This window comes from Parus major, chromosome 4 (genome assembly GCF_001522545.3).
Source record: "Parus major isolate Abel chromosome 4, Parus_major1.1, whole genome shotgun sequence".
NCBI lineage: Eukaryota > Metazoa > Chordata > Aves > Passeriformes > Paridae > Parus > Parus major.
The window spans coordinates 27,139,421-27,163,526 of record NC_031771.1 but is presented as its reverse complement, the minus strand read 5'-3'; the positions used below and the strand labels follow the sequence as shown (position 1 = coordinate 27,163,526).

The window sequence follows — 24,106 nt, the reverse complement described above, 5'->3', positions numbered from 1 at the left end:
AAGGATTCATAAGGTCATTAAGGAGAACGACATCTTTGGATAGGGATTTTTGGAGGGTATACTTTGCAAGAAAAATATCTAAAAAGCAAAGCCATTTGGTTTAAGCTGGTGAAAGAAATAATGGACAGAAAACATGTTTGTGAAGGATGATTTCATAGCATCCAAAAGGGTTACTCCAGAGGTAAAAAATAATGGTTTTGTATTCCCATATCAAATCAATTTGAACACTGTACTATTCCTTTCAGCAATTACAGCTTCCATTATGAGCTGTAAGTGACCACCTCTCCAACAAACAGTATCATTTAGTTTTTTGGTTTTTGTATTTAACAAAGACTAGGGACAGAACAGACAAAACCTGAACAAAGAAGGGAACCAGCAAGACAATGCATGAAATTGCAGGCAAGTGAAACTGCCCCAAACAAAGAACCTCTGAACTAAGTATCACTCTCTTCCAGTAGAAGAAACCACATAAACAACTAAAACAAATTTATATTTTTATAAATGTTCACTTTTATTCAGAGACTTACTGCATACACATTTCCAGAGTGACTTAAGCAGCATATTGAGTGAACTGCAAATATTTACTGTAGCCTTTTTATCCTTGAAGGTTTGCTACTGAGGTCTGTAATTTTTTTCTTTTTTACTTCCTCTCCTCAACAGGCGCCCAAATTATGAAGGAAGTTTTCTAACAAACAGTGACTGTAAACATAATAAAACCTGCATGCCATTTTCCCTTTCAAGTTATTACCTTGGCCGTTTTTCTGCAATGAAGTAATGACTCATTTTTTACAACCTGACAGTCATGTTGTACACATGGACAGTACCTATGATTTACTCAGGCAATAAATGTTTAGATGGATAAAGCATTCATTTATGATACCTTCAATCTGAATAAGCAAAAACCACAGAAAATGTGGGAACAATTCATTGCATAGTCCTTACTAGCAAGCAAGTGGCTAGGAAATTAGTAACAGTGATATACAGCACTGGAAATTTAGGAACTAACAGATAGGTTTGGTGACAAAAAACCACTTATTTCCATAATTTTTTCTGGTATGAGTAATGCCTCCTTTCGTCAGCGCTAAACAATTAATACAATCTCCCCAAAGTAAAATAAAAAAATATGAATATAAAATGCCTGAACGTGTGGAGTAGTATTTTTATAGCTTCTGCAGAGAAAATACAGTTACCAGAATCTCCACCTTGCTATTTTCCCAGAAGTATGATACAGATTTTTAAGTCTCTTCTTAATGAGATGAAGAAGTTCAGAAGTACCCCAATGTGAACATGCTAATCATATTGTGCAGGAAGGGAGATGGAGAGGTGATAACTGGGAGTCAGAAGAAAGACAGAATACACTGCACTCAACATGGTTTTCCTTCATAGCAGAAGACACCTTCTTGTGGGAAGGGCAATGCAAATGACAACTTAATCCAGGCATGACTCTCCTGCACAAATCAAGGATTTAATAGCCCTGGAACCACCCAGGCCTGCTTCATCCCTGCCAAGATTGCACCACCACAAGAAGGAGTGAGAGGGCAGACTCCCCTTTCCACATCTTCAAATTTATTACTACACTAAGATCTGCAATTTACTACTATTCAGTGCTTTCAACTGAAGGATTAATTAGTAAAAGGTATTGGAAAATGTAGTAACAAAGTCTGTCATTAACCAGACAAAGTGCTGGAAGTTTGGTGGATCACCACCAAAGGTCAGCATTTACGACCAGTCACTGTATAACAGTACCAATTATTACTTTTCTTTATTGCCCAGCAGGGAAAGCTGTTCCCCAGTAGCAGACAGTGCTGACTTCCCAGCAGTGCAGAGCAGGTCACCCAGCCTCACTCACTGCACAGGACAGACACAGCTGACATGACAGCAGTCCAGTCAGTTTTCAAATAAAGGATGAGAGAAGGAAAAGAGAGATGGACCAAACAGGAGGTAATTTCTATCTTGAAACAAAGATTATCTTGTGTCATAATTAAATGTTATGTTGCAATTTGATTAATTCTGTTTTGCAGGTAATAAACTGATTCTTCATCCATTGTATTATCTAGACAGGAAATGTTATCAGACAGAGCTATTAGTCTGGTATTACTCAAAATATTTGCTAATCTGTGCCATATAGCTAAGCCTCTGAGAAGTAACTGCCAACTTTCTACTCTTTAACCTTAAAAAACCCAAAATTAATTCAAGAAGCCAGTTCTTGTTTATAACATGTTTTTATACCACTTAGTGTTAAAATATTAAACACCTGTTATTCTATCAGTGATTTTAAATCAGGAACATTTTTAATCTGGAAATCCAACAGCATCTGTCCAAGTGCTTTACCCTGTAAGAAAAAGAACCAAACCAACATTTTATTTTGCTATCTAAATATATCATCCTTTTAAAACAAGTTTTTTAAAAATGGTTTTATATGAGTGTTTTTCCTATAATCAGTGTGAGAATTCAGTCTAAGTTGCTTGAATTTTCAAGCATCCAAATCTGAAACGATTGAACAGTTTCTTCCATTTATTTGGTACCTAATGCTAAAATCAATTCATTTGGGGTTCAATTCTATCTATTCATACATAGCATCACTTTACTTTGTGAACAGACTTCTTGGCTATGCTGAGATTATTTGCACATGAGCATTTCTGAGCCTATGAACACAGCTGTGTGAGCTGTAGCATTGCTTAGGATCTCATCTTCAGGTTTAGATGTTTTAAATTTTAATACTCAGATTGTACACTTGCAAAAAAATTTTCATGTATCATCAACACAAAAAAACCTCTCATATCCATCTGGTTTTCATGTTTATATGATTTATCAGTATTTTAACTATAGAAGGCATATGCTAAATGAGGAACTGTCCTACAGTGCATGGTTCCTTGCAACATGCACAAGTATATACTTGGAAACAATCAGAATTGTCTAGTAAATAATTTTTCAGAATGTGACAGCCTTTCTCAGAAACTAATTTTGCTGGTGCATCAAAAAACTGTTAGTCAAATCAGTTATGCTCTTTATGATGTACTATCTTATTAGTACACATCTTTTTCATCAAGTATTCTAAATCAACTTTCTACTTTCCTATGCTGTTTTCAAACCTTAGAAAATTAAATAGACAGTATCTATAGGAAATTAAAAGGAACTAGATTCAAACCCCAAACCTCACAGTTCCAGCCCAAAAGCTGGTTATAAAGAGACCCATAAAAAATTACTTTATTAAAATTACTGCTTTGATACATGCCTGTGGGTCACTTCTTAGGGAAGCTATACCACCACCACCAAGGGAATTCTTCAGAACAAAATTTAATCCATGGATTCCTGGCAACTCATATCTGTAAAATAAAAACACCACATCATTTCTCAGGGGATTTTGGAAGAAACGTGTGTAGAGAACACCAAGCAAAAACCAACACGCAAAATTTTCATGCTTCTGATCACATCCCACTGCTGAGCCAAGTCTAAAAGGTAACAAGATTAGCCCAAGGCTTCACCTGCCTCCTTGTTCCTTCCTCTTACTCCAAATTAACAGCCCTTAATAGTTTTAAAGTTGGATCATAAGGTAATCATTCTCCTCTACTCAAAACTCATCCATTTCTATTAAGGTTGTTTCCAGAGTTCTTTCTTTATATGAGTTCAAGCCTGTATCTGTAAGCCAGAGGTTCAAGATCCAATATGAACTCCAACAACATGATGGGCAAAAGAAAGTATTTTTATTAGCTCCTAGTTCTGATACTGAAAAGTACAATCACTTAATTCCTGGAACCTACTTTTGCTAACAAACTGGCATTTTGCTAACAAAATCCAATTGCTAATTGGAAAGACTCCCTCTTCACTACTGAGAAACATCTATGAGTCACTACATCAACTCCTAGGATGAACAGATAACTTTATAGCAAATTCAAATCACAGCTTTGCTGGAGCCATGTACTTTGTTCAGATAAAGTTTTATTTTAGTGTGACAGACCTATGTTTCTGTTCCATCGGCACTGTAAGCATTTTTCCATCCTTGCTTTTGACTGGTGCAGTCCCAGTTTGGAAACTTCTGTAGCCATCTGGCAAATGGCTCTGTGGTTTCCTATTGTTTCAAATTCCATAAATAGGTCTACAGTATATTTCCATTTGCAGTTTTTCAGTGTTTTGTCATCTTCCTTCCATTATTGGTTTTCTTTGGTTTTGCTTTTCTCCAGTATTTCTTCATCTAAGTACCTGATAGCTTTGCTTTAATTCCATAGGAAAGGATTTAAATCCGAACATCATCAAGCCATGAGGCATTAACAGAGAAAGATATCCAATTCTCACTGTCTCCAGATGTTTGACTGCTGTAAATCCTGATTCCTCCAACACTACACTTACTATTCTTTAATCACCTACCTGATTTCATATGTTTGGGACAGACTCTTTTAATCTTTCCCCCTAATATAGGTGGAATTCCTTGCAGTGCTCTTATGCTGCTGATTTTGTCACTTTGAGGTTTTTCTCTTTCAGCTCCTTTTGAGCACTGTGAAAACAGTGGCTGTTGCTGGTGCTCACAGCCCTGTCTGCCCTTTTATCTTGGGCATATGACCCAAACCTCTTGTGGAAGGAGATGATTCTGCTGAGCTGTCTGGTAATCACTTCAGTTCTTGGTTTAGAAAGCAAGTAGTCATGGAGTGTCCATATCTGTCTCCCAGGTAAAAAGTTTTAACTTCGAGTTCCTTCTACTTTTTCATTACTACTCTCTGCTTTAATATTAGTATTAGTAGTTGTTATTAAGAAAAAAAATTGGTGTCAGCATTCTGTTGCTCTTTCTCAAAAACTAGTTGAGGGGCAACATTAACACGCTTAAAGGCAAATCCACAGGGAAGGCAGGAAAGTAGACCAATCTACCAGTGCTCTATTAGGTAACACGAATATGAAGAATAAAGCAATTCTACAGTTAGTTGCCTAGCTATTTTACTAAATTTAATACCATAATCAACTATATAGCACAACCAGATAACTCCACAAAATTTTCTAAAAATCTAAATGAAAATTTCCAATCATTATATATCACGAAAGCCAGAGCAAAGCACTACACTATAAATTTTACTCTGAAAAGCTGGCAAAGATTTTCAGGCAGCAAAGAATTTCAAAACTGGAGGATGTCTCCTCAAGATCTAGGACTGATGGAATATCGATTCCTAATACTACCTCATCTCTCAAAAGAAGTGTCATGAAAATCAATCAGGAAAGAAACTGAAGAGCATATAAATGCAAAAACAAATATGTTGAAGAATTTAATTTCACTTTCTGCAGTAATTCTGGCAGAGGAAATATGTAATACAAGCAACAGATCTTAATTTGGAACACTATAACATGGCACATTATTTACTCTGAGAAAATACTTACAGTGGGATAATCTAGCTAAAATGAGGATTACAAAATAATATATGAAGGCCAGCATCTTCATTATTTTAAGGCTTGTCTGAAGCATCTGAGCATCCAAAATATTTCCACACAGAAAATAAACTTGCACAATAAAAGGAAGAAAAACCACTATACCCATTATAATAGTCTTAAGCAGCAACAACACATTGACCAAAATGCTGGCAGCCATTTACTTAGCATAATTAAACAATTAAAGCTTAATTAACTGAGATCTAAAGGGAAAAAATTATCTAATTGTAGAATTTGATTAAATGTCTTAAGAGCTGCTTTTAAAAAACACAGGAAAAAAAAAAATAAACCCTTCAAAGAACACTCTATCTGTAACAGAAGCCAGTAATACAAAGAATATTCACTGTTCTAGCTGCATTCCTATGCTTATGCACAACAGAATGCCTGCTTAACTACTTCCTTTAAAGTGCTGTCCATAATATTCAGAGAAGTCAGGTTTCCCAGAGCATTTCCCATTAAAATGCATGGAAATAATAATGATATAAAATTATTTAATGCATTTAAATCAAAGAAAAGACAGGACTGTTTTCATCACAGGAAAGCAGGAACCAAGTTCATAGGCTTAAAGAATTGTTTGCATATGAGATATTCTGTAGAGAAATACTTATTTTTCCTCTCTAACAAATGTATGTACAAAAAAGCCATTGAGAAGCATCGGCATCCACATTTCTTGTTCTTCAGCTCATGGTGAAAACATTGCATAGGAAGAAATCAAGCTGTCATTTTTTAGTATTTCTGAACTTTGAACATATTATATATAAAACATTACATATACCACATTTCAGAAGATGAAAACAGCAAAATCTCAGGATAGTTTTATCATCCCTCTTAAATGACTGACCTAGTACCACTGCACAAAAAGTTCCTTATTCTGTATCTTAAGATACCCAGACTTGTTAAGAATGTACTCCAGCACTCTACTGTGGTAAGCAATCACCTTGGGATTAAAAGATCATCTACTGCCATTATTTTACCTGCCAATCTGGAAGTTTATGAGTTTTCGGTGTTCACTACCAAAATAATCCCAACTGCTCTCTGTTTAGTACACCTATTTAATGTCTCAAGTGAAAAAGCATGAAAGGCAACTGGTTAACAGACTCTGTTCTGTAGTGAGGTAGAGCCATGGTTGGTATGTTTATGGTAGCAAAACTAATACATAGCTTTTAACTACTCACCATTTAGAAAAAGGAAATGAATCAGACAGTAAGACAGCTCTATTTTATGACAATTAAAACTAAAAAATAAACAATCATTTAAAAAGAAACTACACAATCTGAAGCACATGAGCATAATCCTTATAATCCTAAATATTTCCACAAGAGGTTTTATTCTTTCTCCCTAGTAGCTTTCCAATTCACTCACAGAGCTCCATTATCACATCATTAAAGGAAGCCAAAACCTCAAACAGATAATCTAATTAACCAAATTAATTTGGCTACATCCAGACAGAGCAAATTTCTAGTTTTATTTATTACATAAACAGCATAAAGGAATGGCAATGAATCAATTTCTACAAGTATCATTAGGAGACATGGCATAGTTTATTTCTTCCCCTCTCTGCTCAGTTTGAGGAAATTCAAATTCTTAGTATCACAATTTATTAGATACATAGATTTGTTAGCACTTACGAAACAGTGGGTGAGATCTGCACTGAGCTGCTTATGAAGACAAAACCAGCACTTACAATTCAAAGATCAGGGGTTAAAATAACTCCAAGCTCTCTCTGAGCTTTGACCTGTACCTTTCTGACTCAAGCTCTTTAAGCAAACAAAAAAAAACAGTTAACAGTTTATCCAACTACCTATGGAAATACAGAAAGGGTTTTGGCAAAATCTCCTTATGTGCAGCATAACTGACTTCGTATCAAAACAAGTTTTAGAGGACTGGATGGTTTGTGGCAGAATTTAGCTTTTACTTGTTTCCAAAGAGATAAAAAGGTTTAAAATCTGTTGACTGTTTTAGTGGACATCCTTAGGAGAGCAAGCTTCATTACCTCATGCTACAACAAGAGAACTGTGTGTTTCATTCCCAGGAAGGGTCATGAGCATCAGCCATACCACAAAAATAAGAATGTTACATATTGTCTGCTGGCAGAGGATATTCTTTAGTAGATGAGTATCACATTAAAGTGTCTTGTTTAGGATATATTCTCTTTCAGATTTGAAGAAAAATTAGCTATGTTTTTTTCTTTAAATTCTGGCTTGGTATATGAGTATAACCCAAAAGTGGGTTAGAGTGGGGTACTAGAAGGAATAGCTTCTCTGAAGTGAGTTAAACTTCATATATATTAAAATCCTTTACAGAAATAGGGACAGTATGAGGCCCATTTGTGATGGATTATCAGGTAAGTTTGGGCTCCAGACTACACTGGCTGTGTGAATGTCTTTCAGGTAGTGTTTTACAGATTTCTAACCCTCAGTTCAGCTCAGAGGCTTGGGAAGCTTCAGTTACTAAAGCTCCTGCAGTTTCCAAATGGTTCAAAACCAGTGGAAAGATACATTTCTCAAAGGACATGGGAAGCTATTTCTAGTCAGTAAAGACATTCTGTACTGGAACAAAACAAAGGAACAGCCCCAACACTACTAAGCTAATTCTGAGAATTTAAATGCCTTCACTAAACGGATTCACGGCCTTTGTCCAGCTTCGAGAGAGGCCCAAGTTCATGTTCTTTCTCAGTGACTATGCTCAAGTTGTTATTTAAAAAGGCAAAGGAAGATATAAAAAAAACCCAAAAAACAAATGAAAGACACACAAGTTTGCAATATTTATGTTGCATATTTTAAGATAACTTCTGATACTATCATGTATCTACCAGACAACTGTAGGATGCACAGCAAGCTACTCACCTTGTTACTAGCTCTTCTTCTGGTTTCTCATGCTCTAAAAGGTGTTGAAAGTAATTCTTCAGGGCTTGAGCAGTTAAAGTTTTCTTTAGGTATGGATAGTAGAGGGGATGCCGTGCTATCACACCTGTTAGGCATTGATTGGCATTAGTTCAAATAGGAAGTGTTAAAACCAGTTTGTGTTTATCCTTCCAAAACCAATTTGAGATCCTCCGCTTAACTGAAACTGTACATATGGATCTCCTTTAACGAGCTCCTGAATAAAATATACAACAATATGACAGCTCTCCCTCTGTCAGTAGAGATGTAGGGTGCAGCATGACACCAAAGAATGCTAAGTGACCACTAAGTGATCACTGGATTTTTTTCCTGCTGCAAACAGGCCCTGCCACTGAAAGACACCTAAAGAACAACAACATCACAACAAACCACCCACAGGCAATGTTCTTCCTTTAAATGGTTTGCAAGACTTAGATATTTAAGTAATCACAATTAACCACAACAAGGTATGACCAGTGATCAAAGGTTTGGTCCTTGCCCCATCTCTTGCACAGGATTCTGAAGTGTGAGAAATCACAATTACATTTTTATTGTTGTATATATGCTTTATAAGCTTCAGCTAATTTTATGCTAAAGCTGAGGTTCCAGAGCAGGATCAGGAAAATAGGTTTGTGTCACAGGGATCTCTCTACCTGGACTTTATAGAGGTTAAATTTGTTGTTGTTAGTGTTGTTCCTTAGAAAAGCAGTAGTGTCTTTATATCTGAAGCAGTCTATTATGTATACATCATTCATGACTTGGCAATGCTACATTGCAACAGTGGTCAATCATGGAGAAAGAATAAAAAAGGAAAAAGAAAAGAAAAAAAAAATCAACATTGCTTCATTTTTCAACCCAAAAAAAAACCAGTTTCACAAACAAGGACAAGGAAAGTATATTCCTGAATACAAATGAACAAAATTAATCTGTTTTAGCATGACAGCTAATAGCAAATCAAATCCCAAACGCACCTTTAATTCATACTGAGCTTTGAACACCACACGCTCTCATCTTCCAACAAGTAAGAGAGCCAAATGTTGCATGCAGAAGTAAGGAATAGAAGGAATTATTAAACAATGCAAGAAGCAGCACAATCAATGCAAAGAGACTGCATACTGAAATACACCATTTGCATTAGCAATATAATAAAAACATTCTTGTATATATGAGAAAAACTTTAGTATTTCCTAACTCTGTCAATGTTTTAGCCATAGATGTGTTACAAAATTAATGTATGAAAATATTATATATTATCAGACAACTAAGAAATTATATTATGTAACATACACACATGAAGGAGTAGCAACTGACATGTAAAAGAAACCCTAAAAAGGCATTACTTAACTTCTGGGAGCTCAACTTTCCAACCCTAAACAAAAACCTTTCTTTTCAGTATGACATGCTATAATTGTTTTCTTAGTACCTCAGATTACAACAGCTGCTCATCAGAAGACTACAGGTATTTCATTAGTAAAGTCCATATTCAATATGTATTGTCTTCTGTTTCAGCACAATTATAAAAAATAAAGGTCAAGATGTTTAAGACTAGCACTTGATATGTAACTCTTATGTGAAAGTGTTACATCACTTCAGAAAGCAAAAGAAAGAAAAATACCTATGTTTGCAGAATTGCCTTTGTCTCCACTTCTAGTGTAGGCAAGATCTTCTAAGCGGTAAGTATGTGGACCACTTGGCAGATCTGTACAAGATAAAAATGAATTCATTTTAATGGTGCTACAAAAAATCACGTATTTTGAAGGAGTAACTGTCAGTTTAAATGCACAATTTTTGCATTGTACTCTGAAATTTCCAATCCTTCTCACAGGAACACCTAGAGGATAAGAGGTGAGACTGGGGCCAAAATTAGGAAGTTGACCCCTCCTGCTCCATCTCCCAAATCCCTTTCACTTTTTTACAGCCAAGTGCTGTACCATGCATCACCCTTCAATATGATTTGCATCTTGGCCTTTGCAATGCTGTATCTCTGAAGGAGGCATAGCAGCTGCTTGTCTTTTCTTGCTTGCTGTAACTTTTGTCCCCTTAACATACAGATCTCTGCTTCCAGTGCAGGTGGAAATACCTGCAGTTGCTACTGTCCTGATAAGTCTGTAATGTCTGTTTAGTCTGCTAATGCCAGTAGAAAACCTTTTCAAGACAACACATCTCTCACTTGCATTTGCACTATACTTCTTATCCAGCTGTATAGAAGAAAACTAGAAGAAAACTAAGATTTCTTTTTCAAGTTACTGTTTTTGTAAATACCTTAGTTTTATATAAGAAACTGTATGCTTTCTCAGAAGCCAGTCTTGATTTTTTAACTTTTCCATGTCTGAGTACTGGATGTTCAAGAAACATAGACGTTGTTGCACTTCACTGAATGAAGTTCATATGAAGTATTTTTATCTATGTAGCAAAACGCAAACCCACTCCTGCCCAAATCCAGAAAGTCAATACTGTGGGATCCACACAGTACATACCTAAGGTTTGATGGTTAAGCACAGACCTCCTGCAACTGTTGATTACTAAGAATAGTAGGCTGTCACATCTAGCTCCTATTCTCTAAAGAGAGAGATGAAACACCCACTTTGCTACTGAGCTGGAGTTACTCATTGATCACACCTTAACACTGACACTTGAAGCATGGGCAATATCCGAGCTTTTAGGCAGTGAGAATTGAGAACTTTTCAGTCAGTTTTGCTTCCGATCCAACTTTCCTATGGCCATATCATTCTCCTGGCCTCCTTGGCTTTTCAATCTCCCCATCAATAACAGACTGACCTCCACTCCTGACTCACAGGAAATTTCTCATCCCTCACTCCTTCTCTCCTCTGTCCCCTTCCTGTTTTTTTTTCATCCTTCTGGATGGAAGTGAGTTCTCACCCTCTCTCTGCTCCTTGGACACCAGTAGGGGGAATATGCAGAGCAGGGAAGTGACAGCCTTCCTGCTTTGTGGCAGCTTCTGGTGCAGCTGCTGCTGATGGGAGCTAGAAGCAAGCCACAAATGTTCCAAATTTAAACAAACTGAATATACAAGATCATGCAAATCAGTTTTGCTGGACTAACTTCATGTTGCAAGGCACAATGAGATCTGAAAATACATCAGTCTGTCCTTTTTGTAATATTATCGCTTCTGCTGAGAATACCAAACTATCTTGGGTTTTTTTTTTCCTTTTTAAATTTTGTTTTAATTTTAGGGAGTAGGAGACCCAGTATTAAAGATCTTATGCTCCAAATACTGGACCCAGTATTAAAGATCTTATGCTCCAAATACTGGCCAGGGGCATCACTTAGAGCACAGTGCACCTACTATGCAGGCATGAGTAGATAATGTATTCTGTGAACTGCATCAGGTAATCAGGTAAACCCAGTACTAGCCTAATCATCCTTACCTTCAACTCCTTCCTGCCCACAGAAAATTACTGACACAGACATGAGCCAGGTTGACCTAGGTAAGAGGGAAACTATGTCCAAATCCTGTTGGCTGCAGTTTTCACTGATGCTGTCTGTGTGGCAAGTGGCAACTGGACAGATCCCCCAAATCCATCTGGGTATGGGGTGGGAGATGCCTTACTATGACATGACACATAATTTGTACAGTGTATCTGTTTTTGGTTGAAGCAACAAGAGGAGCTCTGCTGGCACATGAGTGGCAATAACAAGGAGAACCATAAGAAATAACTAGGGCTCACCACAGCAACCTCTTCTACTGGCACACCTGGATCAGAAAATCTCCCCCACAATCTACCCAAACAACAACTTTTCAGCATTGAACTGCTTTAATTAAGACCTAAAGTTTTATACTATATTGGGTCACTGTGAAGGGTGAGGTGTAAGAGTGATTATAGTTTAGTCTGGCGCAATGGCTCCTCAGTGGTAGAAAGCCACAGGAACAAGGAATTTGAAGAGGTTAAAGCATACAGTGAAAAAGCAGAATACGGGTTTGTTTTGAGCTTGAAGATCACAATCTTTTCCATGTTCACTTTCAAGCAGAAATGTGCCATGAAATGTAGCAGAAAATATTTAAGGGTATATTTATTCAATTGGAGAATATTATTTTTGATTAAACATCTCCACTGAGAGTGGATCTGAAAGTCCAGCTAAAGCCCATCACTCATTTTGGACAAGACTACCACACTTCATAACACTACAAAATCACATTAATTTTCATCATTTCATTCAATATACAATTCAAGACAAAATGTAGTGTTTTTTTCAAAGGCTGAGATTAGACAATACCTAAATTGCATAAGCTGTAGAAATCTATTCTCCATCAGACGTTTTTCACAGTCAGTCTCTGACAATCTCCCTTTAAATTAAACCAGTTCAAGTCAGTGTTCTGGTGTTCTCATTTATTATTACCCAAACTGATTTATCTTTCATGATCTGTTTATCAGGAAATTGTTTTCATTTAATAAACATCTTAAATAAATCTACAAAAGAATTCCCTTCAAAGCTAGGAAAAATGGTAAATTTAAATTCCACCCTCCCAGAAGCACATCTAGCAGCATATTTTAAATCCATTTTCACATATTTCTCTTATCTATTCAACAACGACTAACAGTCCCTCACACTTGAGATAACCATGAAACTAAGAAAAATACTTTCCCCTCTCTCCTAAATGCTGACAGAAAATGCTTTAGCAGAAGCTATTCCTTTTACAGTCTAACCCATTTGTCTTTCTCATCCATGCTGTCCTACACTAAGCCACAGAAGTAGGTAAGTATTTAGTCACATGCAGAAAACATTTATATTTACAACCAAGGGCAAAAGTTTAGAGATCATTCTCAGGGGAAATAACCAGAAACGTTCTGCTGTCTCTCAAAAGTGGGGTTTTGCCTGAAAAAAGGCCTGAAGAATTCAGTAGAAAGTAGGCAGTAAGGAGTCCACTAGCTTTTTGCTTCTCCATTATTCAGCACTGTAGTCACCTTGAAAAAAAAACCCCAAACCCTTTGCTAACCCTTTTGTCATTGCAGACATCCTGACCTGCTCCATTCAGCTCATTGGTTGGCCCTTCTCAAGGTTCTCTTCTTTCTCAGAGAATTTGGTTAGACACGTTTAGCAGCAACAGAGGAACTATCATGCTGGATTATTAACCCAGTATGATTTCTTTTAAAGTCACCAGTTCCAGGCTGATCCCATTCTTGTTAATCTTATGAAGGCTGCCATATAGAACAGGAGTGAATTTTAATTATCTAAGTGCTGTAAGTCTTTAAATCAATCTGTTCGTCTGTCCTTTGTTCTGAGCACTATTTTGATGTACGATAAACCCAAATATTCCCAGGATTCACAGGATCCACAAAATATAAAATAACAGTATACTTTGAAACCACATTTTCAATTTCAAGCCAGCTTTACATGGTCTTCAGTTTTGTTTACGGCATAGGGGTTTTTAATAAAAATTTACTCCCATACTTTGTTAGAGTCTCAAATACATGTTATACTGCATGACACTTACCCCCTTCCAAGAAAACAGCCTGTGTTTTGCAATAGCTATAAAAACGTATCACATAAACAGGCAAAATGTATTTCACAGTCAAAATCTAACACAATTTACCAGGACAAAGATAGCAAATGATACATTCACAAGTACAAAGATGAACATACCTTTCAACTCACTGCTTGTCTTGGGTAGATCAAATGAATCCACCTCATCTGATGTAAACGTGAGCTCCTCCTCAAATATCTCAACATGCTGCCCATTTAAAAATAGGTTGATCTGTACAAAGAACACAATTTTCAAACACCCAAATCAGGAATCCATTGCAATGTGAATAAATAAAACATATTCCTAATTAAGTACTGATCTAGTAGACTTCCAGTAATAGCTTTACAGATAAGGCTCTGCTGCTCCCTTTTAAAAGGTCACAATACAGTAACAATTCATTATATACCTAAAAGAAATCTTTGTTTAGGGAGAAAAAAGGTATAAAAAATGCGACAGAAATGCTCCATCCAGTTTGGTAGCTTTTAAAGGAAGAAAAATCTCTTTCCATCTCACTCAATATACCGCAACACTGGATGGAATTTTGTGTCACAACTCTTCGACAGTTGAATCCTAAAACTTGAACGTTTCCATCTTTTCCATGATGCAACCCCCTTTTCTTCTTAATGTTGCTGTCTGCATTAAAGACAAACTTCTCTATGCATTCTGTGTTTATCTTTAAGTATATTTTCTGAAAGCTTCTAAAAAAAATACATCAATACAGGAATTTTGGGCTTGGTTGTTGCTCAGTACCAACACTTAGAGTAGACTTTAAGTCAATGACTTTTCAGTCTCCCAGAGCTCTGCCAGCAAGCGGGTGCACAAGGAGCTGGGAGGGAGCATGGCCAGGACAGCTGACCTGAAGTGGCCAGAGGGATATTCCACACCCCAGAGCATCATGCCCAGTATATAAATGGGGAGAATGGGGAGTTGGCTGGGAGCAGCTGATCACTGCTGGGGGACAGGCTGGGCATTGGTCAGTGGGTGGAGGGATACTCTATGGTGCATCACTTGTCTTTCTTGGGTTTTTTGTCTCTTACTTTTTTGTCACCTCCATTTTAATAATACCAACGACTACTACTTTGTTTCAATTATTAAACTGTTCTTATCTCAACTTGTGTGGTTTATTTTTTCCCATTTTTCCAACTCTTCTCCTTAATACACTGGGATGGGGGGGTGAGAGAGTGGCTGAGTGGCACTTAGTTGCCGCCTGGGAATAAACCCTGACAGGCCTTGTTCACACCCCACATGGGGCTTAATGGGTTGAGATAACAACAGATCTGACTAGAATATGCTAGAAGAAATTTACAAGCATTCATTGTATTAGTTTAATAGCCACTGATCACAATGAATTATTTACTCTCAAAGTTGATGTGTTTGTTCTTCAATTATGTACTGGCCTACTTGCAGTATGTGTTCTCTGTTATGATGTTTATCACCCATGGAAACCCGGCTGAGGTTATCAAGCTGTACTTTGTAACACTGGCTAATGATACGATGTAATTGCTGGTTGTGAAACTATTCTGGTATTTGCACTCGGCATGGCTGTCATCCCTGCACGTGGGAGTCATCTATCAGAAACTTGCTAATTATACCTTTTACCTTTTCACTTTGGAAACTCAGACCATGAAGGGGGCACACTTCCTTTCCTCTTCCCCTTATCCTCCAGGGTAATTACAACAGGTCTTGAGGATTTTTAATATCCTGAGATGCTCAAACAAGCATGTTCCTATCATTATATCTCCACAGAATCAATTAGGTTGGGAAAGACCTCTGAGATCATCAAGTCCAACCTATGATCCAACACCACCATGTCAACTAGTTCTAAGTGCCACATCCAGTCTTTCTTTAAACACTTCCAGGTATGGTGACTCCACCTCCTCTCAGGTAGCTGTAGTGCATGATAAGGTGTCCTCTGAACCTTCTTTCCCCCAGGTTAAACAACCACAGCTCCCTCAGCTGCTCCTCATGAGACCTGTGCTCTGGACCCTTCACTAGCTTTGCCAGCTTCTCTGGACATGCTCCAGCACTTCAAAGTCCCTCTTAAGCTGAGGGGCCCAGAACTGGACCCATGACTTGAGATGTGGCCTCACCAGTGCTGAATACAGGGGTATACAGGCAATTCCAGAGACACAAAAAATGTGCTGTCTCAGGCCTACCAACTCTATTTGACACTATTCTTCTCAGGAGGAAAAGAAAGTGGATCTGATGCTAAAACAAAAGCCCTGCAGCTACTTCAACACTGGTGACAGGCAATGCAGACGGAAGGGAGGACTAACCCCTCTGAATTCAGTCACTCCTATACACAAGAAATGGACACGAAACTCAGCTTGTAAAGGAGGATGAATCAGGGTCATCACCAGAACATGAGAAAGAGGCAAAACAAGAATCTTTGTTTGAATCAAACAACCTATCTTTGTATCAGATGTGGGAGATGCAAAAATATTTCATCTGTCTTCCAGGTCAGCACATTATCATCTGGGTGCTATGATGCTGGGATAATGGAAGCCAAGTAGCTATGATCACTCTCTCCAGGGAAGGGGACATTGACAACTGGATTTGAAAAAGGGGCCTAGGTCCTCAGCCTCTGAAGAAGACTCCTCTTAAATCTGAAGGAAAGGTATCCCTTTAAGGAAAATGCTTTATGTCACCCAGGTAAGAAAACCACAATGCAGGGAGCTATCCAGTTCTTGAAGGAATTAGCCATGCCAGAGATGATTTACTATGACCTGACTAATATGCAGATACCCACAGCCCAATTCCTGTGACGCACAGGACAGCAGTTTGTGTGCAGAACATCATCACTGTATCCCAACTGACTGGCAGCAATGATGTGAAGAGACAAAGAGGCACCAGCCACGGATCAAGTGGCTCAACACCTCCAAACAGTATGGGGAAAAAAAAAAGTCTTTCTCCCCAGTATATATATAGACCAGTAGCTCAGCTTTTAACAGTAAGCATCCTTTTGATCAAGAGGAAGGATGTAGAAAGTATATATGCAGTAGCCCACTCTTCAGTTTTACCTGTGGGACCACTGACAGGACATGAGGAAATGGGATGGAAGTGTGGCATCCATTTCATCTGTACTGGGAGACTCCCAGTATGAAAGATTCAGAAACAATCAGGTTAAACTTCCAGAACCAAACAATATAAACAAACTTAGCTGCAGCAGTTATCAGTGCTCAGTTGTCAGCAAATGCAAAACTCTACTCAGCACTCTTTCTGAAGATTGTCCTTAAAGAAAAACTAATAGTGACTTGCCTTCAGTAGGTTTGCTGCAATTTCTCCCTACATAAAAGTAGTAGTAGTTACCTCCAAAGCACACATGGAAAACAATTACTATTTGAACTCTGAAACTACTGATGATCTATGACAAAATCAGTACAATTGCGTAAAAGCAGTGGAAACAACAAATATGACATTAAATCCAAACTGACACACAGAAAAGTGTTACCAAACACAGAAGAAAAGAACTCACTGTGGCAATGTTAACATAACTCATAATCTGCTTATGGATTTTTTTTTTAGTTTTAGGTCAAATGCTGACCTAGACTCTTTATAACTGAACTTCTAATTTAGAAAATCAGTTAATTCGTACCTTACTCACTCTGTAATCTCTTTCTGGACAATGGTTTTTAAAACATAGCTGAAATTTTGAATCAAGAACTTGAATCACAGCACATTTTACCCTCAGTATTACTGCAGAACAACAATGATACGACACATTGCATTTTGCTGACAGCACATCAGCGCCCCTATCAGATAACTTACAGAGAGCAAGGACTGTGATTTTCTATACTGAAAAGAGTAAATGAGATACTTTCTTTCCTTCTTCAATTTGGTTACTGTTTAATCTCAACAGCATTTTACCAAGTCTGGAACACAGCGCTAATTAAGTTAGTTAATACTGAATTTGAACAACATAGTGGTAGGTTAAACTTCCATAAAGATAATAATTTCATAGTAAACTTGGCTGTTATGTATAAAGCAAAATGTAACTGATGATAAAAGTACTTCAACTTTAGACAACAAGAAAGGTGGGGTTTTTTAATATGCTTTTCCACTGCAAAGAGTCTGTAATTAACTTAGATTTAATAACTAAATGGTATCTTCTCTGTAAAGTAGTGAAAAATATTCTCCTTTAATGAAGAATACTACTTAAAGAATAGGGCTTGGTTGTGCTAAGCACTGTATAAATGTTAAAGAATGAAAACAAAACAGTCCCTTTCTGATTAAGTTGTTTTGTTTGTTCCCCCTTGCCCACTTTTTCACTTTCTGCCTGTGCTCCCAAGCTTCCCTGAGCCATCCTAAGCAGAAGCCTGTCACAATACCTGCAGCCTAACACAGACCAACATTCCAGCCTTTGTCCACTTCCTTGATGGTGGATGGGTGAGAAGGCTCTTACTGAGTCTTAGGATGCCTAGGCATGAGAGGGATGCAATAGTTACAAGTTACTTGAAAAATAAGGGCATACATACAGTTTTGTCTGCAGTTTCCAAAGGATAAATGCAGTATCTGATGGCACTCAGGAAAACAGAGTCAATGTTTATAAATCCAAATACTTTATGGTTTCAGCAAAAGCAGCTTCTTCAAGTTTATCTTGAAAACTTCAAACTAGACAGGGGGGTATATGCATCACAGAAAAGCAGGCTCTAGATGAACATGCCATCTCTACACTGTAATTTCTCACCTAGTGCTGCCTAGACATCTGAATCCTAAATTCTTGGACTGAAAGGAACTATTGCTATGAACTGAATAGGGTCACAGAGCCACAGGTTCCTCCATCACACCACAATGGTTGCACAGGCTTTTGTAATTTGACAGTTTCTGTAATACAGGCAAGAACAGAAATTACTACTTCTATTTTTATAGACAGGGTATATGGAAGGAGAAAGCCCTATTCTCTATTAAGGTAAAGCCTGTTGAATCTGAGGAAATTCAATGATTTTAGTATTTATTCCCAGTAGTATACACAAAATACATTACTCCCCAAAAACTCAGAAAATGTATCCAAGTTCACAAGATTAATGTTCCACCCTTCAAACACCCAACTGCCTATTCTTTAAAAAGACTCCATTAACATTCAAAAAAAGCTTAAAATTTTCTTAAGCACTCTTTGCAAATGCAGTAAAAATAATTCAAACTTATTCCAGGAACCTGAAAAGAGAAGTTTGGTTTTGATGTAAGATATTTCAAAATTAGCAGTAATTAAAAAGGAAGGTTGGCAAGTTCAATTGTTGCAAAATACTCTGTGTGAGTAACACTAGTCTCTCAGGAAATATTTTTTAATCAAAGTCACCAGACTACTTTGCAGTTTTATTACTGAAAGTTACCAAAAAATGCCAGAATCAGCAGGATTTTTCAGATTACTTCCAAGAAACTTCAAGCAGTAGGTCCTACCTGAACATTGCTTTTGGGATAATAGAAGAAAAATGGCTTCAAAACCGGAGACCTAGACACACAAAACAGCAAGCATAAATACATTTACCTAGATGAAACTGGTAGATCATACACCCTTGGACTATTCATACACCAAACACTCGGGAAATTAAATCCATTCAACCATGACTAGCTATGTTTTTTCAACCAACTTTGGAAAGCCTGAAAAGTGTAAAAACTCCTTAAATTCCATTATTAAGACTATAAGATTTTGTTTAAAAAACTGAAGAAAATTATACTGAGGGGAGGTAGCCAAAACTAAAAATATTTTTCTGACAAAGGACATTGTTTTTTTGACATCCTGACATTGAAGTCTACTACACTGCCAGTAGCCTCACATCGATACCTAGGCCAGCTACACAGGGCTACTGGAAATACAGCCATAAGCTCTTCTCCCATCTTCATGTGCAGCATTTGCTAAATGACAGGAAGTTTTAGATGAATAAGCATGAAAAGCTGAGGATACAAATCACTGTAAGATTTTAGCCATATCTAGAAAAAACCTGAATCAAACCAGGCCTTTTTTTTAAACATACTCAACATTATTATGTTCAGCTCAATCATGAAATGGTTTAATGATAAATTTTTGTGGGACGTTCTTGCATTTGACCTTATATTTCTAGGTGAACTGAGCTCATACAGATGTAAATTTGGTGGGCCCATATTCCAAACTAACAGCTACAAGAGAAAACTGGTCCAGAAATTTCCATGTATTAATGTGGTTGAGCTACTGCCTTGCCATGAAGTCACATTTCAAGTTTTCACTACAGCTCATTAAGATATTGCCATGAGCTGATCAGAAACCTACATAACTCACATTTAATTCAATAAAGAATTTTACTATTTGTATGCATATTGTATAGCACTCACTATTATCTTGCTATCAGTTACTAGGCACAGAGTGACACAGGAAGGTTTAGTTGCTTCTGTGATTGCTGCCCCAAGCTGAGGAAGCTTGTTATGGTGACTGGTAGGAACATTATCATCACACATTACAAGTTAATGATCAAGAGTTAACTTACACTCTGGGGCGCCCTCCAACAATTCCAGTGAGGCCAGGGGCTGGAAAAAGAAATCAAATTCACAAAAGAATGGTTAAAGCCCTCTTCAAAACATCAGAGCTTGCAGCTTATCATAGCTTGAATTGATCCATTTTTAATAAATTCAGGGAAATCTCTAGAAAATTACATACATTCTTGTAAATTAACAAAACTGAACATTTTATACAAGTTAAAAGGCAAAACATGTAACTGTGAATTTTAACAAAAAAAATTTTAAATGTGCAAAGTATGAACTAAATCTTTAGAATCTTCTTCCAAATACTCTGTATACAAATGCCAATGAGGTAATACATTTGACAGAAAAAGAACTTCAGCTTTTTTGTCATTCTTGTTTTATTTACTTTCAAAGAGAGCAGAGAAAGAATTCTGATGGACCATGGATTCTTTTAATATTTGTTTAATATGATCTTGCTTGTTTAGAGTAACTGTGTAATTTGAATCACTCTCTCCAGCCTTTAAACTAAATTTGATTGTTTTAAGGTGCTGTGTACTGCAGAACCCATTCTCTCTCTGTGATACAGAGGCAATGCAGGGGCTTAAGGCACCTGCATGAGCCCTGACCTGTGGTAAGTCAGCAATGTATTATCAGGTTGCCAAGCTCTACTGTCATTAAAACCATCTGCTCAGCTCAATGTTTCTGAAAGAAACAGTTCTGCTCTCCTCACCCTTAGCACAGCTTCTCACCCTTCTATCTGGCATGAACAGTAGGAATACATGATGTATCAGAGCTCCAAATAGTATTGCAAGGGAAAGAAACAGTAAAATGCCTAAATTACATCAGCCTAGGAATTAATTAACAACTGTGTTAACCAGTCCCTTTTAAAATTAAGTACTGTGGAAAGCTGCCCACATGGTATATTTGGCCAAATTAATTCTGGCTAAAAAGGGCTTCATGCTTTCTGCAGGTGTGAATTCCCTCAGTTCGTGCTCCAAGCAAATTAAAAGCCTGGTAATTGTGCTGTTGTGATACTAAAGCTAACAGTGATGAGCTCTACTCCACAGCAGGCTGTTCTAGCTTGGATTCAGTGCCTTGTCAATGTGGACACATACCAGGGGCACATATTCATGCTCATCAGAAGTGACTTCCCCAAAAAAAGCCTATGATGTTTTACAGTACACAGGAAAAGACACCTTCCAAAGAAACACTATCACAAATAACCACCTCCCTACTCACTACATACTGCTAAAAAAACACGTGGTGGTTGATAAAGTATGAAAGATTCCCTTACAAAAGTATTACAATTTTAAATAATCCAGTGAGGTTTCAGCCCTATTCATCTTACCTGTGCACTCATTCAAGCAGATCTGCCACTCAGCAACAAAATCAGCTGCAGTGATTTTATTGAATTATGTGCCTTGTTTGTTTATCTAGATTGCTGGGGAAGGAGGGTGGGTATGGTAAGGTCATGTCAAAAATACAGGTCCATAAAGCTAGTTAATTTATCTGTGGATTGTCATATGGGCCACTTCCTGCTAAGCAGCTGAACTGCTCATTAAGGATACCAGATTTTGCTCCAACATCAATTTCAGCTTTCTGAAAGCTTTTAAAGAAAGCTCTTCCTTCACTTGCTTTCACACAAGGGATCTTGACTTCGACAACAAAACAGTTCTCAATATAGACAAGAAAATAATCCAAGTAAGAGCAAAAATTGTTCACACCTCGAGGCTACGATAACCTTCTTCTGCTGGTCTTTGAGATGTTCATGAGCACGAGTTACTGTAACAGCAGATCTGTCTTTGGAGGTACTACAGCCATCCCTGCAACTGCAGAGTAAAACTACACCAATAACCCTCTAGCAACACTATTAAGTTCTATGCTGTGATTATTGTTTATGTGACTATAAGTTCTATGCTATGATTATTGTTTATGTGATTATAATTTCTAGGCTATGATTATTGTTTATGTGACTATAAATATGATGGAAAAAATTTTAAGTCAAATTTAATTTTTATCTGTATGAAATTCCTAGTCATATCTAGAAAAAACCTTCAAGCAGAGAAGACTAGACAGATCTTAAATTACTGATTGTAAGCCACAACCAGGTTGTTAATTCTGTTAATTCTGTAAAGCACAAGAGCACTACACTTCACCTCAACTCAGGGCTCAGATTCCTATTACATTTCTCCAGTAAACCAAAAGAAGGCAATGGAAGGTGCAGTATAATAAGTAATATAAGTAATAAATAATATAAGTAATAATGAACTTGTCACTGTGGCCAGACCAACCTTCTGCTAATTAAATTATCATTTCCTTGGATCAACCATTGTCCTAAGAAAACTTCTTTTAAAAGTATTTCCTCATGCTGTATTTTATGCTTACGTTGCATTGCTTGCTTAAATATCTGTACAGATGCTCTCCCTCCTTTCCGGAAAGCTTATCTTATCACAATGACACAAGCAATTTGTCATACTTCTAGAGAATTATTAATCAGGCTGCAGTCTCAAATCGCTAAGATTCTCAGCTAAATTAAAGCTCTTGATCTACTTTCCCAGGAACTTCACATGACCATTTTTTGTCATCAGAGCTCCATTCCTTAGCTCCTCAAGGCACATAAAAGTACTCTCTCATCTGCTACCACTGAACCTCTTGAAGTTGGTTCACTTCAAGCTAATGAACTCCCCACCATGCTCTGCCAGCTTCTGTGCCTCAGAATGGCATAAAACTGATGCACAGCAAAATGGGGTGATTACCTTTAAATGGGAGACCTTTCTTTCAGTTTATCTATATCCTGTTCATCTGTAGATACAGTATTTCTATAGTGTCAAACTGAGTATCATGACATTTATTTTGATTCAAGTGTTTGATCCATAAACCTTCCATCACAGTGGAACTTCCTCACAGTGGCTGGGACCAAGCCTGAGAACTACAAATTCTCCAAGTGGCTGGGCATTTTAAACCAATGACTACTTGGGATTACACCACTGGGATTCCACTGTTTTTATTTAATCCCAAATATGACATGGTTGGAAAAACTTCAGGCACTAAGAGTGGTAAATCCTCTCCTTTTTACGTGACTCAGCTCTGGTATGGGAACCTTCCTCTGGATTCTGTGTTTAAAGGTGTAAATCTACACTGAATCTATTAAATAAGTAAATTATTAGTTAGAAAGTGCTTTGATTAATCTGCACAATTCTTCATAAAGTCTTGTTCTGTCTTTTCATTTTATGACTCCTTCCTCTAGCCTACTTTAAGTTTTACTCATTTTCAGCCCGAGTATCTTTCAAAAAAACAAACCATCATCCTCTGTGTATACAGGTACATGTAATTAATTACTTGTCAGGTTTTCTTCCTTTGTGTCCATGGTTCTTCCAGCACACCTGCAGACTCTCAAATTTGACCCAGATCTGAAGGATGGAGAGGAATCTCAAGAACACCAAAGCACACTAACACCCCATGACTGGCACTCCCTTGTGAGCAGAGATGTAGGAACAGATATTCATGTAAATAATACAAGGTGGAACCAAATCAGGATACACTCCTTGCAACAACAGCTTGACCATTTCTGGTTTCCCATTTATGTTTTATCTCTCCAGCTGTCTCTTGATCTTTTTTATTTTCTCACCCTGTAAAACCCATCTCTGGATGGACTTGCAAATACAAATTTTTCTAAAAATCACATATGATATGCTGGAAAAGACAGCATAAAACAGTTTCTGATTAATTTCATGAGTAGAGGTAGCAGGCAAACTAAAGAGTGCTTAGGAAAACAAACACTGCTCTCAGTTGGGGCAATTCAGGGTATGGAGCCACCGAAAACCAGCCCCTGTAAAACATGCAAAAATCAGCCCAAATAAGCACCTATTTCAATATGTAGAACTACCGTGTTTTAATA

The 24,106-nt window shown here is 37.3% G+C and overlaps 1 protein-coding gene across 1 annotated transcript in view; it reads right to left on the bottom strand.

Annotated features, from left to right (window-relative positions):
* Positions 1–486: 486 nt before the first annotated feature.
* Positions 487–24,106, bottom strand: part of LOC107202736 — a 62,851-nt gene continuing 39,231 nt past the window's right edge. The window contains exons 16-22 of the mRNA XM_033513610.1: positions 20,235–20,274; positions 19,174–19,225; positions 13,896–14,007; positions 9,907–9,990; positions 8,256–8,379; positions 3,236–3,326; positions 487–2,332 (exon numbers count right to left, since the gene is read on the bottom strand). Coding sequence (XP_033369501.1) covers positions 2,258–2,332; positions 3,236–3,326; positions 8,256–8,379; positions 9,907–9,990; positions 13,896–14,007; positions 19,174–19,225; positions 20,235–20,274 — 578 coding nt within the window. The 3' untranslated portion in view covers positions 487–2,257. The remainder of the gene's footprint in view (positions 2,333–3,235; positions 3,327–8,255; positions 8,380–9,906; positions 9,991–13,895; positions 14,008–19,173; positions 19,226–20,234; positions 20,275–24,106) is intronic.